Below are 18,613 nucleotides of genomic sequence, written 5' to 3' on the forward strand. Positions count from 1 at the left end.
GTTCTGGGATTCTGTGTTTTTCTTCCTCTGTTGGGGTCAACACACAACCCAGGGGCTACAGCTCCCTCTGGAGACGTTTGCTTTCACTGAAGTGCTCAGGAGGCTGCAGGAGCTGAGGTTTCTTGAAGTGAAATAGTTCCTGGGCTTTCTCTCTGTAGCAGTGATGTAAATATTAATAGCTTGATAAGTATTAATAACTTTATTAATAGCTTGATTCTATGTACGCATCCAGTCTTAGGCTAAAACAAGGAATGCAGAAAGTGTCTTATTGATGACACAAAAGCAAGGGAGGGGAAGAATTAGCAAATCTTGCTGTGATAACGTCTCATGCTGTTCTTGTCTTTTGGGTTTTTCTTTGTTTCTAGGGCCACGTGAAACTCTCGGATTTTGGTCTGTGTACTGGACTGAAGAAAGCCCACAGGACAGAATTCTACAGAAACTTGAACCATACTCTGCCGAGTGACTTCAGTAAGTTGTTTGGTTCAGAAGGTGTTTGAGTTCTTGCTTTTGGTGCCTGATATAACTCATTTCAATGTCAACATTGCTTCTTGGGGTGTACCTTGGATTTTCTATAAGACTTCTTTATAAAAAATAATTTCAGTTAATTTAATGTCCATAAACAGATTGTTAGGGCGATGGTTTTGGGGTAAAAGTGTATGTAGTAGGATCCAGTCATGTATATCCCAATCTCTTTTAGCTTTCCAGAACATGAATTCCAAAAGAAAAGCAGAGACTTGGAAGAGAAACAGGCGGCAGTTGGTAAGTGTGGTTCACCTGCTTGGAAATGTGCTCTGCTGAGCTGCTGCATTCGAATGGCACGTGAATTTAAATGTATGTGAATGCCAGGCGTTAATCTGTTCCAGAGTCTGAACAGTGCTGAAGTAATGAAATAATGATAATTAATGATGTTCCTTTTAAAAAGAGGAGTGACTCTCGTTTGTCCTTCATCCCTCTGGTGACATCTGTGCCTCAGATAGCGCTGCCATAGTTATTTACATTGACATCTGGTGTCTCCAAGCTAAACCCAACACTTCTTACAACTTGCAGTGTCACAGAGGGCCGATGACCCATTCCAGGGTGTCCACAGGCCATGGTACCTTTCTCTATTTCCCTCATGGTATTTAATTCTTTCACATGAATGCGATGCTTTAGTCTCTACTTACACAGAATCACAGAATGGCTCGGTTGGAAAAGCCCTCTGAGATCATCACGTCCAACCGTTCCTGTCTATCCCCTAAACCATATCCTTAAGTACCTCATCTACCCGCTCTTTAAACACATCCAGGGATGGTGACTCCACCACCTCCCTGGGCAGCCTGTTCCAGCTTCTGACGACCCTCTCAGGAAAGAACTTCCTCCTTATCTCTGACCTGAACCTCCCTTGGCACAGCTTGGTGCCGTTTCCCCTTGTTCTACATTGAATTCAAGGCTCTGAACAACTTTTGCTAAAGGACTTTAGAGACAATCTGGTGTCTTCCTCAAAGCAGCCGTTGTTGCAGAAGTTCCCACGCTGTGTCGGGCAGGTTTCTCTAGAGATGTGTAACTGATGGGCTTTGTTGCAGGCGTTTTCTACCGTGGGCACTCCGGATTACATCGCCCCTGAGGTGTTCATGCAGACGGGATACAACAAACTCTGTGACTGGTGGTCGCTGGGGGTCATCATGTACGAGATGTTGATCGGTACGAAACCCGCACCGCATGTGTTTTAAGCAGGAATTGTGGTGTAGACTTCAGTAACTCCAAGAACTGGTTTTGCTTTCTACAAGACTGTGTTTTTCTCTCTTTTCAGGTTACCCACCGTTCTGTTCTGAGACTCCTCAAGAAACCTATAAGAAAGTCATGAACTGGAAAGAGACTCTCACATTTCCTCCCGAAGTTCCAATATCTGACAAAGCAAAGGATCTTATTTTAAGGTGCCAACCATATGGTTTGCCACTCAATACAGCCCTAACTTCCTTGTCTTGCCAGCTGTACCGTGTGCCTCTCATAGGTTGTTTCACATGAAAAAAAACCCCTGATGCTTGTGACAGCCACGTACTGCACACGCATCAAATGCTGAACTCCCTCGTCAAACACATTTGTGTCTCAGGTGTCATTTGGTGGAGCCCTGTACTAAAAAGCAGCTCCCGCGTAAGCGCTGCTAATCTGGCAAAATGGAAATGTTTCTGCTCTTTGTTTTGTCTGTGAGCTCCTCATAAAAGCAACTTAAATCTTTGTGCCTGAGAGAGCTGCTGACAGTAACGATGGTTTAGACACCGCACGCACTGGAGCGTACAGACGTAGCCCAGCGCATGCTGACTCTTGCTCTTTCATTTATACCTTCAATCACTTCTCTATTCTCAGGACAGAAATAGAAACGTCTAGCTTTTTAGGCTTTATATGTTCTCCTGCTCTGCGCTTGTCCTGAAATAGAAAGGGCACATGATCGTGTCGTGAAAGAAAACCACATCGTAATTGTAGCATTTGACATGACATTCCTAAGCATGACTGTGTGTGTTGGCTTTGCAGTGGGAGTTCTTGACCTTCTCCATTTATATGTTAAGAAACCGTAGCAGTGTCGGTTCAGAAAGCCGCTCCATTTCTGGATGGGACGCTTTCGTTTTCATTCTTCCCTTCATTTTCATTCTTCCTTCCATCCCAGATTTTGCTGTGAGTGGGAGCACAGAATTGGTGCACCTGGTGTGGAGGAAATAAAGAGTAACCCATTCTTTGAAGGGGTTGATTGGGAGCACATCAGGTAAGATGCTTTGCAGAAAACCAAGCTGCTCTTCTCTATAGACTCTTTAAAACCTGTCCTGTTCAGCAGAAGAGAGCAGCTCGACTGGCATTTATCGTATCCAGGTGTGGGTGAGAGGATTTGTTCCTTACCTGAGGCTTGCCAAGGTTTAGGTACCTTCAGTCTTTGTTAAGAAATGGAAAGTGGCTGAATTCTGCTTGCTTCTGCCTTTGAAATCGTAACGCTGAATCCTCTTCTCTTGGCAGAGAGAGACCTGCTGCGATTTCGATAGAAATTAAAAGTATCGACGATACCTCAAACTTTGATGAATTTCCAGAGTCTGATATACTTAAACCAACAGGTAAGCAGTCCTTCCCCTTTCCAGTGAAGTGATGTAGCTTTGCTGTTAATCAGAGCAGTAACTAAACACTACATTTTTGTGACTGTGCCTCTGAGAGGCAGCAGAGCTCCCAGGAGGTTCAGGTCTCAGCGGGACCTGCAGTACCCCTTGGTCCTGCCTAAGTCTTGCTGGGGTCTCACACTTGGTCCAGGTGGGACAGAAGGGGACAACACGTTTTGGTGTTATTCTCTAAAGGATCCTTGTATTTATGTGTCAAAACGTGGTCACACCTTTGCTCCACGTGTTTAAAAAGCACCTCGCAGCCCTTCTTGAGTGCGGTTGAAGGATGAAACCCAACACCCAGACTGAGGATGTTTCATTTAGAAGCATTTTCCCCTGCTCCACATCCGGTGTTTTGTATGAAATTAAACTCTGCAGCCTTCCAAGGATAATTATGGTTATTTCTATGTCTTACCAGTGGCTACAAGCAACCACCCAGAGACCGACTACAAGAACAAGGACTGGGTTTTTATCAATTACACCTACAAGCGCTTTGAGGGCCTGACAGCCCGAGGAGCGATACCATCCTACATGAAAGCAGGGAAGTAGAAACCTTTACCTGGGACTTCTTCTGAGCCATGGATTTCTGTTCCCGTACTTTGGGTTTGCACCCGTAGAAGAACTTGTTCTTTTTTTAAAGAAAACCTGAGGGCTGTCGACTCTTGGGAGACTTCAGGACCCCGTTTTGTTACGTGCCCCGGTGTTCCTAAGGATTTTTTTTTCTTTCTGCGCCATTGAAAGACTCCACAAAAACGTTTGCGTCGTCTCTGCTGCGAGCGCATTTTGCTGCTTCAGGAGCAAGAGGTTGTTTTCTTTTGAAATTCCTTGGTTGGACAGCCCAGCGGGAGACGAGAGCAAGGCCTCGCTTGGACACCACGGTGTTCACAGGGACTGCTTCGCCAGTCGTGCACCAAGTGACAAACTCACTCTGCCAATTCTGCCAGCGCCGTTTCCCAGTGGGTGAGGACTTCAGTCCGGAGGAAACAAAGCAATAATGAAAGCTCGAGACAGACACCTCTCCAGTCGAAGGACACAACTGGTATTGCCTTAACCTTAGTTTGTAGTGCTGGTTTTTTATCATGCTACTTGGAAGCCTCTTGAATAGCATTTCTCAACTCCAGTTGTGGTGCACTTTACTTTTGGTACTAAGACAGTGACCCCCAAGCCATTCAGTGTTTGGTGTTTTTTTTTTTCTAAATTAAAAGAATCGTGCAACGCTTTTGAAATATTTTCTAGACGGCGATAGGAGAAACGGGGCCACTTCCTCCACCAGGCACCACCAGATTTCAGTTACTGCGTGAAAGGATGGATCTATAAACCATGCAGATAATAACTACAGCTGGTAACACATCTGGAATGAGGGCAGAGGGGGAGGGAGATCCATTTAACCTGATCCTTGGTGGGCATCTTGTGCACAGCTGGGTCAGCCCTGTGGCTCCCTGTTCCTGCCGCTGCTGCCATCTTTTGGCCACTGCCAAAATCTGCTGCATCTTCATGGGTTTAAGGACAAAAAGCATCTTTTTGCTGGTTGGTTTTGAGCAGAACAGGATCAGGTGTTTCTGAGTCTTGCTGCCTCTTCCTTACAGAGCTCCTCTCGCTGTCGGGGCTGATCCAAGTGTCCCCGTGGTCCTTTCCCAAAAGGACAGCGCCTCGTGCAGTCACTTTTGGGGCAGCAGAAGCCACTGTGTCCACTCTTGGATTATCCCTGGTGTAATTTCTAGATGTGCATTGAGTTACGACCAAGGCTGCTCTCCAGGAGAGCCCCAAAGTGCCTTTCCTCGCCTGAGCATCTCAGAACACGACTGCATTTTGGGAAGGAGGATTCTGCCTCAGCTGAGCTTTTGATAATTCCCTTTTCCAATCATGAGCTCCACTTTGCGCGTGGTTTGTTGGTAAATCTGCACTTCCAGGGGCAGGAGACATCAACCTCGCCTGGTTCCAGTCTTGTAACTTGCAAGTAGATTTTTTTAAAATAGAAATCTCATGAAGTCTGGATCAATGTGAACTGTCTTGGATTCTTGCAAACTTTTATTGGTGCTGAACACTACATAGCACAGACGAAAAGTTGTTTCGAAACAAAGCTTGAGCAGCGTTTCCAAGCAAAAAAGGAAGGCTTTCAGTTACATTTAGTCCTAACTTTCTAGATTAGGAAGTGAAAGGCAATGAGTTTGTAGTGCAGCTTGTTTTAATAGGTGCTTTTAGGGAATTTTGACCTAAATGTTTTTGAACCGAGTGCCATCCTGAAGGGACAGACTGGGGCATTGCAAGTACCACATCCAGCTAAAATGGGGTGTCGCTCGTTAGCATCCTCTCCCTAATGACCCCTGTGCTGTTTTGTGCGTGTGTCCTAGAGTTGCCATAAGTGGTTTAGATACCAGTGGGGTCCTACAGAGCTGAAACGCAAAAAAATAGCCTTAATTTGGTGTACCAGGATCTCTGCAGTCACAGTAAGGGCTTACTGGAGTACTGATTTATAGCACCAGGCTTTTTATCAACCTCTCAGCAGCATCACCTGCTGCTCCCTTATTTTCTATGAAGGACTGGTACCAACTTCTCCAATCGCTCCATCTCCTTAGCCTGCAGTTTCCTCTTGCCATTTGAAAAAGTTGCCTTATAAACCATTGGAAAACTTCAAGAGGTATTAATAGCAAAACCGGTTTTTAACAGCTTCGTTACTGCCTTAAATTAAAAATAAAATCTTTCAAGCTGCTGTGGATTAGGAAGAAATGATTTTGAGTAGCTGCATTTTACTAAAAGGGACTGGCTTTTTAATTTCTAAATACCAAAGATGAGGAAGCCCTGCAATTGTGAGCCGTGATAACTTGCTGTGAAAAACACCTCTGTAGTAACGTGTACGGTGCGTTTGCAGTGCATGTGTTTTAAAAGTCACCCGAATTCTCAGACTGCTCACTTCTGGAGCTGAAGGTGAAGTTTTCAATGGCCCGAGGAGCAGCTGGGTGCATGGCTGCTGTATTTCAGTACAGCTTGGATGTCTCTGCAGACCTGGGTCCTCTTGGTCCGACGTAAGCTCTTCACCAGGAAAGCTGCAGCATCTTCCCAGGACCTGGGCTTCCCTGCTGACAGTGAAGATGTTGGATGCCTGTTCCACTCCCCTGGTAGCCAAACATTTTTCCCAGCCGCTGGCTTGGGTACTGAGGTCGTATGTAGCTTTTAGCTCTTTTGTTTTTAGGCTGCAAGCAGTTGCTGGACTTTAGGAGTCGTTTCAATCCGGATTCCCAGTGGATCTGACCGGGAGTTACACTGCCAGTTCACCTCCGTATCACGCCGAGCACAAAACCGCACTGAGCCTTTCTTATCACTGTGCCCTGACTCTGCCTTAACCTCCAAGTGGAAAAAGTGTTCTGTAAATATCCAAAAGCTGTTACTGAATTGCACTGTAACATTTTGCCGAGTGCATTTGTGTGTTGCCGGGGGGAGCCAACTTTTTATGGAACGATCTTTGCATTGTGTTGTGTAAATAAAATCCTCTGAGGAAACCCCGTTTTGCTGGTTGGTTTTTACAAACTCTCAGCGTTTTGGGTGGGTTGTTTTTTTTTTTCAGGCTTTAAGGCCTCAATTCTAAAATCAGTTTCGGGTGGGAGAATGCAATGGAAATTCATGGGTTTGTGCATTTCCAGAAGCTGCACAGCAGCCAGGAAGAGATGAGCACCCTGGTAATGATCTGGAGAAAAATGGAGCCTTTCTGGGCAGAAAGTGCACGGACAACCCTGGCCTTCCTCATGCTGGGTGTCTGCGCTGTGTAAATGTCACTTCAGTTTACCCACTTGTGGGCAAGTTGTTTTTAATCTCTTTCCATTTTTAAGAGGGATAATAAGCAGTGAGCAAGTGACCATTTTTTCCTAGCAGTTTGCAACGTGCCAAAAGCAGCTTGAAGTTCTTGTTCATCGCTTCACATTTGCGACAGCTCCGCTTACGAGTACGAATTCCTGTTACCACCTCGGTAATTGGACTGAATTCCACCTTCTGCACAAACTCATTTAAACGCCTTTATCAAGACAACCCTTGAAATAAATCCCAACAGTGAAGCTGGAAAGAAAAAGCCAGAGCTGCTCCCACGCTGTTTTCTTCCAAAGCCAGAAGCAGGCAGAGGTGCAGAGCATCTTTCACAGCACAATAACCAAAAATGGGGCTGGTAGAGATGCTGCATAGTTTGTGGGTTAAGTAGTGGTGCCTCGTACCTGTGCTATGTGCTGCTTTCAGAGCATCACTGCAATGAGGTGGTAAACTCTTGAGTAGCGCTTCCACGCAGCTGCTGCACAACGTCCCTGCTCCATCCGGTGCAAAACTACAAAGACTTTGGGGTCACAGTGCTCATTTAGGAAGGAAAACCTTGTAGCACCCTATCCCCTGCCCATTCTCCTCCTCCACGTTTAAAATGGTTTTTAAAAGAGCCAAAGAAGCCATATATAATTTATACTTTTAATACAGGAAGGAAACGGTACATCTGTAGTCGACAAACACCACAGGTAACACTTCAGTATGGCTGGAATAAAACAAAAGTTGACCTTGTGCCTGGATAGCGGTGACCAAGAGAGGAGGAAAAGCAAATCTTCTTCCATTTGGTTTAGTGTTGCAATGGAACTCGCTCTACTCAAAGATAAAACCCAAAATTCATCTCTAATTAGCTGGGAAAGCCAATCAAGTACAGCGGCTTTTTGGAGTGATAAAAACTGCACGGAAATCACAGAAGCCGGGTACCTCCATCCCCTGCTGCAGGTCCAGACCGATTACACAGAGTACCAGGAAGTTCCTACAAGGCACTGCCAACCCTTAACCCTCAGGCAAGGGCCTGGGGTCACTATTGCTACTAAATTGGCTGAATCCCTGCTGGCTCGGGGACAGACACTGGGGCCTTGATTTGGGCTGTCAGGTCCATGCGGGGCTGTCGATATCGGATGGTCCTCCACGCAGACCTGGAGGGCAGCACTCGGGAGCACGCACACATAAATCCTTACAGCAAAACGTGTGTAAACTGCAATCCTGAGTCAGCTGGTCAATGCCAATACACATTTATTGAAAACTTACACTGCTGTGAAAATAAATACACACACAGACACACACACAGAATGTATCTACGGGGCCTGGGGCAAGCTGCATCATCGCTGCGGGGACGGACTCACCTCTGCCTTTGCTTCGCTTGTGGGAATGGCTCGTTAGCAAGGCCAATGGGTCTGGGCTGGCCCTTGGCTGGAAGGTTCAGGGGCTGCTGTCTTCCTCTCTTTACTACAAAAATAGAAATTCGCCTGGAGCAGTAACGGGAAGCGATTGCACCATCTCTGTGCTGAAGGACACTTCTCTGGGCTCATCCGATGACGCACAGGGAGGGGTTTTCGGAAGCGGTCGGGGGGACGTGGGCATCTGAACCCCTAGGACTCGCGGGAGGGCCTGAAGCACTTCTGGAAATCTTCCCATAGGCACTTATAAAAAGAAGAAATCGATCTGCTGCACTTAGGAAAGAAGCTAAGAACAGAAACACTGCAAAGAATGGAAGCTGTATCCACATAAATGGGAACTAAACACATCAGCGAGTGAGTGCCTTGGCAGAGGTTTTGTCACTCGTTACTAACACGACACTCAAACCTTCAGGGGAATTTGTGCTTGATATTGCCATGTTACACTGAAAAAAACAAACAGCAGCAAACAGCAACCTTCAATGCTGCGTCTACCTTACGCTTTGCAGACAGATGGAGACCACCGCAAATTTGCTTGATGATGCAACCCTAACAACAAAGGATTAAACCTCTGGGGCAGACTGACACCTACCTCTATTTTGGCAAGCATGCCCAGGTAACTCAACGTGGAGCTGGTGCACGTTTCAACCGCAGGAGCAGAACTGACTGACCTGAACAACTTTGGGAGGGAGCTCTCTCCTGTTTTTATCTCAATGGGCTTCAGCTTTTCTCTGCACCAGCCCCGTGTTTAAGTACTCCACTTTGGGTACGTAAAACCTCTGCACAGCCATCAGAAGCGATGGCTTTGTCAGGAACAGGACCAGCTGGCTCTAAAATAACCGAGCTAAACCAGCCAGGAGTGTGTCCATACCAACAGTCACAGCTTTGATGGCCCCAAATCCAAAATGAACAGAGCTTTAACCACAGGCTGGGATTATAAATTCAGAGCAGCAAAGGGGAGCTGTTGTAAGGTTCATGTCTTTTTCTCTACTGAAGCCTGGTTTACTATTGCTATTGCTTACCTGCCTGACAGCAAAATGGTCCAGTCAGTCCCAAACTGGGAAGAAAGTAGCTGGCTTTTTAAAGCTGCAATAGCAGAGTGCTCCTGGAGAGCCTACAGAAATTGTGACTAAGGCTGATAAGACCAAGGGTTTTACTCAGGTAGTAAACTGTGCTGGGAGCGTCTCCACTGCTGTTTTTTGTCTTAGTAGGGGGATGGAGGAGACAACTGAAAGTCCTTAGCATGCATGGTCACCTCTAGAAAGCTTCCTACTTCTATATGGCTACTAAATAGATTTACTTTGCTGGTAAAATATCAACTACAGTCTCTTCTTTTTGGCTTTTTCCTTCAGCATCACCTACTTGTTTTACTGAACTTAACAGACAACATCTCTAAAAACAGCGATTCCACCTTCCAGAGAATATATGCGGGAAATTCCTGCGAACGGGCATACGCTTCCTATTAAACTACTTCCTCCTTCCCTAGAACAGCAGTACAAGAGCTGGATGCAAAGCCAGGTGGCAGTGTAAACAGATTCCTCCACACTCAGGATTTTGCTGTCACAACTGTGCTACATTTCTGCTGGTTGATGAAAGAGCATCATCTGTCCTGCTTTGATGTTCGGTCCTTTGTCACTGATTATCACAAAAGCAAAGCTAAGTGCCTAATGGTAAAGGAAAGCTTTGTCTTGACAGGCCCAGAATTTCCTCTCTGATGACAAACGAGACGTTTCTGAATACTTCTGCTCTTCTTTTAGAAGTTTAAGTAAAATATTCAGCAACCATCAGTCTGGAAGCCTTTGTAGTAGAAACCAACAGCGTAATTTCTTTTTGTTTGAGGAGATGTTGCTTTTGATCGCACAATTAGACTACGGAGTGTGGCTCTTTATTAACACGCTTGAAATATGACAACGCAGAAAGAGCATGAACGAGGATAAAGCACCTTGCAGGAGTCTGTGCTCCGTCGCCTGGGATGAAACTCTGCGGAGATCTCCCGCATCGAGCAGGACCATCCACCCCGAGACATTAATCTGGTAGCTCGTTAACAGCCATTTGGGAGAAGGGGGCGTTGAGCCTGTCGTTTAGCCTGTCCAGTTCATCCACTTGTGGGGGGTGGTGCATTACCACCTCATGGTCCTCTGAAATGTCATCACCCACAGTGACCAGGTTTGTTAGGGATTTGCTCCGAACGCACTGGAAATCAACGTGGCGGCTTTTGCCTTCCTCCTTTTCCCAGGACATCTGGATGAACGGGCGTTGAACGTAGTTGTAGATCACTTCTGAGCGCCCACCGGGCCTCCTCTTCACCTTCTCTTTACAGGTGGGATATCCTGAAACACAGACAAGAGTCAGTCACGCCACACACCTCTGACCTGCACAAAGGGGTCCCTGAAAAACAGCCGGGCAGGAGTGATTATGGGGGCAGGGAGCACTTGGTAGATAAATGCTGATATCCCACACTATTGGCTTGCAACAGACTGCTTGTTTTTCCCCTAAAAAGACAGCACAGCATCGTGTGTAGCTGTACCATCAGTGGGTGCACAGCATCAGCCATTCTGTGAGCAAACACAGCCAGTATAAACATCAGGGTCTCCCAGAGCTCCCTGAGGGGATGCCTGGAGCAGCAGGCAGAAGCACGACTCCCCTTTCCTGTCTGCTTGGTCCTAAAGAGATGAGATTTACTGGTACACGCTGCGTATCTTTTATTTTTCCCTGAACTTTTAAGCCTCCTGGCTAATTTCAGGTGCAGGATAATGCCCAGCTTCTACTAGTTTAATGAAAAGAAATGTCTAGTGACACACAGAGCAAAACAGGAAGTGCCTCGAGGCCAGAGGAAACCAGGCTTTGCTGACTGTGGAGTCACCTGTTGGAGTTTCCTTTGCTGAAGAAACACTTTACCTTCAATGCCAATGCGAATGTTTTTCAGGCCCCGTTCCTTTAACACGGCTTTTGCAACGTCGCGGTTCTCGATGTACTTGAAGAATCTGTACAGCTTGGAGCTGTAAAGGACTTGAGAAATTAAAAAATGGTGATTAGAATCTCTAAGGAGGGACCTTCTCCCCATTTCTGACATGCTCAGCTGTGGGAGTGCCAAAAACCAGGGCTGGTTTCCCAAAACTACTTCAGGTGTCTGCTGCTGTCACTGGGATGAGCTACAGGAAGGTTGCTCTTTGGGCAACGGGTCCTTTCCCAGTGCCCAGATGCCCGGGTGTACACAAACCACAGAGCCAGGAGCTCACACGCAGTGCCCTTACTTTGCGAGTACTCCTCTCCCATCGGAGGGGGATGATCTTCATCCCAGTCCACGGTGTCCTCATCGGTCAGCACCACGATGTGGCATTCGCGCTCCCCTTTCCTGGCGCTGTCCACCATTATGGGCAGGATCAGCTCCTCCAGGTAGCCGTCAAACTGCTTGTGAGCACCGTCGTTGGAGAGCTCGTGTAACAGAGCACCTAGCGAGGCACAAATCCTATGATCAGCTATTTTACACAGTATGGAAATACATCCCAGCTCCACACTTGTCAGATACATTCAAGAGCACAGCCTGCGCTCTTCTTTAGACAAACTCCTTAACATAAGGTTCAGATGCATCAAGTCTCCAGCTCCACAACTGGCCAAATCTGCTATGAGTCTGCACTTCAAATGCGAAGCAAATTACACAGTAGAACCATTACGTGACCATTAAAAACCCAGCAAGGTCCAATCAATACAGTAAAGCAGCAACAGACTGAGTAATGGATCCATTATGATTCTTAACTTGAACTTCCAGCAACATCCTCTGTCCTTGAAGGCGCATGTTCTGCCTTCTCTGGGATCAGAATCAGGGGACAGGGTAGGAAACTCCACCCAAGGCCTGTGCTATGGCACCACACGTCCCATTTCAGTACAGGACCTTGCACAGATTTGCCTATTTGTACCTTTTTTTGCCAGCAAAGTCACCAAAAAGCTGCTCCACATCATTGCTTCACAATGAGGAACTCTCTACTACTTTCCAGCTTTGGTATCTTTGCTTCCTGCTCTGCCCATCCTCTTTTAGCTTAAATTATTCCTGATTCTCTGGTACATCTTAGATAGCAGTTACAACCCTGCTTGTAGCTTTCCTTTTGTCTGCTTGTAGCTTTTTCCTCTGTTACAAGAGGAGACCAGGGTTTTTACAATTTCAATTTGCTTTCCTTGAGCAAGGTGTCTGCGTTCTGCAGGATTCAATCCCTTCACTTTGGACTGATGCAGCAAAAAAGGAAGCTGTTTAAATGCAACACGCACATGAATCCTCGTGAAGTCAACACCTTCATGCTTAAACTAAAGCACACGATGAAGAACTGCAGGTAATCACGATTGGGAGTGCTCACCACCACACAGAAGATCTAACAAGAGCTGATTTCTCTCCATACTTACTTAAATCCTGACATTTGATTGTGTTGAAGTCAAAGTTAATGCAGAGATAATCACAAGTGTCTCGAAGGTCTGGGATGGAAATCCCATCGGGGCAGTTAATGATTCCGGTTTTGTAATAATCCTGCAAATAAAAGGAGAGTTTTTGGAGAGAAAAAAATAAGAATAGCTTGCACTCTGACCATTTTTAATTAGTTCTTTCTGTTGTTAACCAATATTTGAGAGTCACAGACTATATATAGCTCTGTGACAGTAAAACCAGCCCTGCTTGTCCGAGAATCGACATCTCTTTGGAGATCCTCTTGGGTCTCATAAACCGTGAGCTCCAGTTAAGAGTTTCCCATGGCACAGGGTTTTATAACATCTCAAATAAAAGATGCATTCATATGCAACCACGAGCTCAGGAACTACAATGGCACGACATGAGAAAGGTAAAAGGCAACACGAGCGAAAACCTGAAGTGTTGACTCACACCAGTGAACTGTAATGGGTTTTTTAAAAATCAGAGTGCAAAACAGTCATAAAATGACACGTCCCAGGGGTGTGCAGCTGCCTGGGAGATGGCTCGGTTTTGCACATGTCTCAGCTCCTTACCAGCACGGTCCGGAACACAGCTGAGCTGATTCCTTCTGCGATTTCGTATTCTCCCTTTTCGTTTGGCCTGGTGAAATTGTATTCTCTTCCTGGCCCAAACATTCTGAGAAGACAAAAACCCATGTAAGTGCACGAGTAGACTTCAATGCGTTAATTCTACAGACCAATAGGAGCTCTGAGGTGAAACCAAACCAGCAGGGACACATATATACAGGAACTTGAGACCTACATTCAAATAACCACCTTTTGATCCCTTGTTTTACACAACGACCTGTGTGAGGGTCAGTAACCCAACAGGATCCATCTCCCTTTGGTCAGAGAGGGGTGAAAATGCTGGCAATAGAGAAAATATAGGAAATGAGTGCTGCCTGTTGCACCGATGGGCTCCAACCTTTAAGCTATGCTACAGGGAGCTCAGTAACTTCTCTTCTGGGAGAGTACCACAAGATAACAGCAGAAGGGGGATGGAGCATTATCATTTTCCCCATTCTGGAAGGGAAGTTATCAGCTGTGAACAGATGGACTCTTTACAAACAAGGCAAACACTTGGAGAAAAGGCAAAAGCAGACCATGTCTAGCTAGAAATGCACACTTTCTGAAGGAAGTGGACTGAAGGGAGAATGTTATCTCAAGAACTGCCAAATTTCCGCATCCGGTCTTGTCTTCAAGTTGTGAATGAGGTCAACCTCACTTCATGTGTGCGTACAGATGAGATTACCAAAACGTCAGGGGTTTGTTCCACTTTAGCAAACGTTTGACCCCCTTCAGGTATCCTGACTTCAGTCACCCACCTTCCCAGCATCGTGTCAGGGTGAGCAGTGAAAATCTGTGGGTTCACTGCAAAGCGAGTGCCGTCCACCACAAGCGTCACTTTCTCTGGAGCCACTGTTTGGGAACTGATGCTTGAGGACAAAGCGCAGGATCCGTGGCGCTCCTGGGGACTGAAATACTCTGCCTGTCTCTTATTTCCATCCTGGAAGTGAGAGCTGTGCGTGTCTTCAGGAGCTGACAACATGCTACTGATCTGGGGACCTGCTGGACAAGCAGTGTGTCTGCATTCAGAATCCAAACCTGAGAGAGACAACGAATATTGCACAGGTAAGAGGTGATTTATTGGAATAAAATCTCCCTTAGGGCCTACTGTAAAGTATAGACACGATCCTTACCTTCAGTCCTGGGAACTGCGGCAGGGCTGTGACCTCCTAGCACCACGTTACCTTCTTCAGACTCATGGACGGCCGCGGTTACGCTTTCCACAGAGCAACCGGACTCCAGATTCCTCGACCAGTCTGTCCCAGCAGCACAGTTCACGTTCATGCTGGGCCGCCGTGACACAAGGAGCTGGTGACGTTTCCTAAGAGAGGAGCTGGCAGAGAAAACACCAGGCTGTTAAGTTATGGAACAAAATCCCAAGCAATGAAGCTCAAATCCCTCAGGCTCTAAAGGGCATTTCTTCAGATGCTTCACTGGGCTTCAGAGAGGTTCATGATACACTTACACTTACCTAGGAAGAGGAATAAAGTTATTAAAGTAACCAGGGGTCTATTTTACCTATAAACCTCTGCCAATGTCTTTAGATCACACGTGTGTGCTGCAAAAACCTTCCTGGAAATTGCCTGACCTGCAGACCCCTTTAAAAAGGTTCATACATCTCTTGATACCCAGTACTGGTAAAATGAGCTCTGTAACACGGCTATAGCCCGAAATACAGCACTTCCCAGTGAGGTTTTTATAGTGCTCACCCCAGGATTTAATCCAACATAGTCCTACACCAAATAATCACATAGAACAGCCAGGACCTGCAGCTTTACATCCATCGCAGCCTGGCTCAGTCCCATACACGAGGTTAAACCAACGCCGTTCAAACCCTAAATATTCTCTCAGCACACGCACGGAGACATTTTCTATTTTCACTTTTAAGTGAAATTCTCCTCTGTTCCTATTTTCAAGGCTCCCTGCACTCCTCTGTGCCCCCTAAGAGACCTCTCTGCTGTCTCCTGCCCTCATTTCTCTCTGTATTTAGTCCTGCTTGGACAAGAAGCCGCTCTCCTTTCTTGGCTTTAAGTCTTTTCCTTTCACGCTCTCCAACATAACCCAGCAATTTCCTCATTAATGAATTTTCCCCAATTTCCCCCCTGCGGAACAATTGTCCTGGGTCTCTTTTCTTGGCTGAATCGAGACTCCCCGGACCACGGGTGCCGTCCATAAAGCAGGGACACGGCCACATCCAAACCAAATAAAACCCAGCACTAATAACACAACTAAATGCCAAATTGGCGAGCGCTCTGGTCGGGACCTGCAGAGGATGGAGGCCTTAATGAGCAGCACAGTGGTGGGTTTCAAAGCCTTCGCTGTGGGAAAGCAGCGCGAGCATCTCATTCTTAATTAGAAATTTAAAGATTAATAACAATTCCTTCCTCTTGGTCCATAAAACAAATCCTAAGTCGCCAGCGTTATTGTACCTGTGTATTTTTAGAAAACCCGTTGCGTACGCAGCGTGTGATATCCACCAGGAGGAAGGTTTCTGGCAATAGCAAAGCCATGGGAAAAGCCACTGTTGTCTTGCTCTTTTTTAAAGGCTGTGGCTGTTGGGAACAGCAACAAGAGGAGCCTGCGAGGGTCACCTCAGCTCCAGCAAACTCTGCACCTCCCCTCCCACCAAACACCCAACACTGGCTGAGGCTGCTGTAACAACCCCAAAATTCAACCATTCCCCTATTTCACACGGCCTATTGCAAGGAAACGGGAGTTCTCCAGACTGCAAATATGAACCTGTTTACACAACTAATACCGTGGTTTCAAGCATATTCACCAAATTCCATATTTTATATTTATGCTACACTTTCTGACCAAAATACTGAAAAATTCGGTAACTGCAGAGAGCCAAAACGTCTTTTTAAAATTTTAAGTATTTCTTTTCAGATAGGGGAAAAAAAACCATCCCTCTCGAGTGGATACACAATCACCTTGGGAAAGCTGATCTATGGGATGATATGAGGATGATATTTCTTCAGCCTCTTGCTTTCAGGAGCGCGCTGTTGCTGCGGCTCTGCCAATGAGTCTGAACAATCTCTTCATTATTTAAGACATTACACAGCAGAGAGGAGAAATTCGGCAGCGAGTCAGATCAATAAGTAGTTTATATCCACACAGCAGCTTTATCAAGGGACACTTGCACCCCATAACTTCACAAGGGGTGAAGTGATGAGCCATTAAGGTTTATAAGCCATATTTATAAGCCATATCTATGCCTCATAAGCCAGTGAAATAGCGTGAAATGCCTACAGACTGAGTCTTCACAGCAATCAAGTTGGGTTTGATGAACGTAGAAATCCATAAGTAATCTTTGCTCTTCATCTTAAGCTCTGAATTAAACGCGCACAGGTCAAGGCCCTGCCTGCCATCCCAGGTCCTCCATTACAACATCTCAGAAACTGTTTACAGAGCTATCACCATCACGCAGGAACTACATTACCTTCATTTTTCCCTCATCTTTTCCCACCCTCCTCTTCTGCTTAATCTGCTAAGCAGGATTTTTAGGTAAATAAAAGCCTTGGCTGTTTTGACCCCCTTCTCCTCACCCTTCTCTAATACATTAAATGCCAGTGAAAGATGCTAAAATCTGCAGAGATGGGCAGATTCAGATGCTCTCTGTAGCTGTGGTGGCTCTTACAAGCACCAGATCTGACTTTCCTCGTTAAATCTATGGGAAGCTGAACATTCAGCCCTGCTGAGACTCAAAGTTGGGCAGAATAATGCTGACATCCGTCCCCTCCTGGCATTGCCAAATCCCGTACGTCGTGCATCAGCAGAATTGAGGCAAATGAGTAAGAACTCCTTTAGCACATCTGGCTGGTACAATAAATACCCAAACCAGTCATTTCACATGACAAATCTACTGCAATCACGCATGCAACCCGGTAGGGCAACAGGTACCTAACGACTTGAGAGGCCACGCTCACGCCTGCCCACGTCCTGGTTTCCTTTCATGCCCGGGATCAAGGTGAATGAATACCCATAAATAATAATTAGCACTCTCCATCTTCAAAGCTTTTTACAAATATTAACTGCTCATTGCTCCCAACAGCCCTGGGAAGCGCTGCAGGGAAGTTTTTTATGAGAGAAAACAGAGACAGTGAAGAAAAGACCTAATGTTGGGACCAGCCAGAGCATCAGACCCACCGAGTAAATGTGTTGCTCCAACTTGCAGCACATTCACTACTCACACTCCATGGCCGTGCACGAGCAATTCCTCTGTGGTTAACAGCACAAATACCAGCACGTTACCACCTTCTCATTCAACTTCTCAGTGCGGTGTTTGGGTGCTCAGATCCCTCAGGACCAGGCAGGGACCAGATCACAGAGGAGCTGCACTCCCAGCTTGGGTACAGCTGGGTTTTGGGAACTGGGAACGCACCAATATCACAAGCCCAGCGTCCCGTTTAGCACTAAAGATCAGAGAAAAAGCTCCTAAGTAGGCTGTGATTTTATTTTATTTCTTTTTCTCAAAGGATATCAGCATCCCAGTCAAAAACCAAAATCCACCTCTGACTCTGCCCTTGGTTTTGCCCAATTTGGACCATGTGGGTCCCTCCACAACATGAAAATGTTAAGAACGAGCTGTGCAACTGCACCAGCATCTCTGCTCTCCAAACTGTGCCGATGGGCACAGTCCATCTCTATTTGAACTTGCTTAAAGCCAACACTTCTGTTGAGTGAGAAATACGGAAGCGATATCTAAATTATTTTGAAACACAAACTGGAAACAGAGTTTTATTTAGCAACAAACAATTATTTGGCACAAACAATTCATGCCACAGACCTTTCGCAGAGATAAAGAGAGGCTGATCCTTGGCTTTGTGTAATTCTTAAGAAAGAAGTGAACTGGAATGGAAAAAAGCTGGAGTAATATTATTATTTTGCAATATATTTTTCTTTCCCCACCCTCCCAAAGCTGAGGCACATCCAAACCCACTGCCCAAGGTATGCAGCTCTCACCCAGCTGCTGGAAGGAGCTGAATGGCTTCACTTGTATGGACCGACATAAACTCGGACAATGTGAGCAAAGAGAAAACCCAAACACAGCGACATGGCCAGCAGAGAAAACCCATCTGGATGCAGGACATTTAATTAAGCAAAAAATAACAAAAGCATCAGCTCTGACTTGCTGGTTTCTAACTTTTATAGTGTTATTTGTTCCCTACCCTTGGGATTTATTTTTTTTTAAAGATGTTATAAAATAGCTCAGGTAACAAATTTGCAGAATTCCACAGAAACTTCAAAGAAAATGCAGATGACACCGAGTTGGGAGGGAGTGTT

General features: G+C 46.0%; 2 protein-coding genes across 2 annotated transcripts; one reads left to right on the forward strand and one right to left on the reverse strand.

The window, feature by feature from the left end:
* Positions 1-365: 365 nt before the first annotated feature.
* On the forward strand, positions 366-3,665 carry LOC104533257 (serine/threonine-protein kinase 38; the record flags this gene model as incomplete). The annotated part of the gene is made up of 7 exons (XM_010186693.1): positions 366-468; positions 698-759; positions 1,563-1,680; positions 1,790-1,913; positions 2,642-2,737; positions 2,983-3,077; positions 3,535-3,665. Coding segments are annotated over 7 exons (729 nt in total), but the record flags the coding sequence as incomplete, so codon positions are not given.
* A 6,476-nt stretch (positions 3,666-10,141) lies between these two features.
* On the reverse strand, positions 10,142-14,655 carry KCTD20 (potassium channel tetramerization domain containing 20). Its single transcript, XM_010186691.1, has 7 exons — positions 14,512-14,655; positions 14,086-14,365; positions 13,295-13,397; positions 12,704-12,824; positions 11,563-11,760; positions 11,207-11,317; positions 10,142-10,638 (listed from the first exon to the last, which is right to left on the reverse strand). Exons 1-7 carry the CDS (start codon positions 14,609-14,611, stop codon positions 10,334-10,336), a joined length of 1,218 nt encoding a protein of 405 aa, XP_010184993.1. The 5' UTR covers positions 14,612-14,655; the 3' UTR covers positions 10,142-10,333.
* Positions 14,656-18,613: the final 3,958 nt, after the last annotated feature.

Source organism: Mesitornis unicolor, unplaced genomic scaffold, assembly GCF_000695765.1.
Source record: "Mesitornis unicolor isolate BGI_N332 unplaced genomic scaffold, ASM69576v1 scaffold50586, whole genome shotgun sequence".
Taxonomy (NCBI): Eukaryota; Metazoa; Chordata; class Aves; order Mesitornithiformes; family Mesitornithidae; genus Mesitornis; species Mesitornis unicolor.

Coding starts and splice junctions, on each gene's coding strand:
- KCTD20 (XM_010186691.1), bottom strand. CDS start 14,611: ATGAACGTGAACTGTGCTGCTGGGACAGACTGGTCGAGGAATCTGGAG. Junction 11,318..11,562: donor GGGAGAGGAGTACTCGCAAA/GTAAGGGCACTG, acceptor TAATTTCTCAAG/TCCTTTACAGCTCCAAGCTG. Junction 10,639..11,206: donor CATTCGCATTGGCATTGAAG/GTAAAGTGTTTC, acceptor TCTGTGTTTCAG/GATATCCCACCTGTAAAGAG.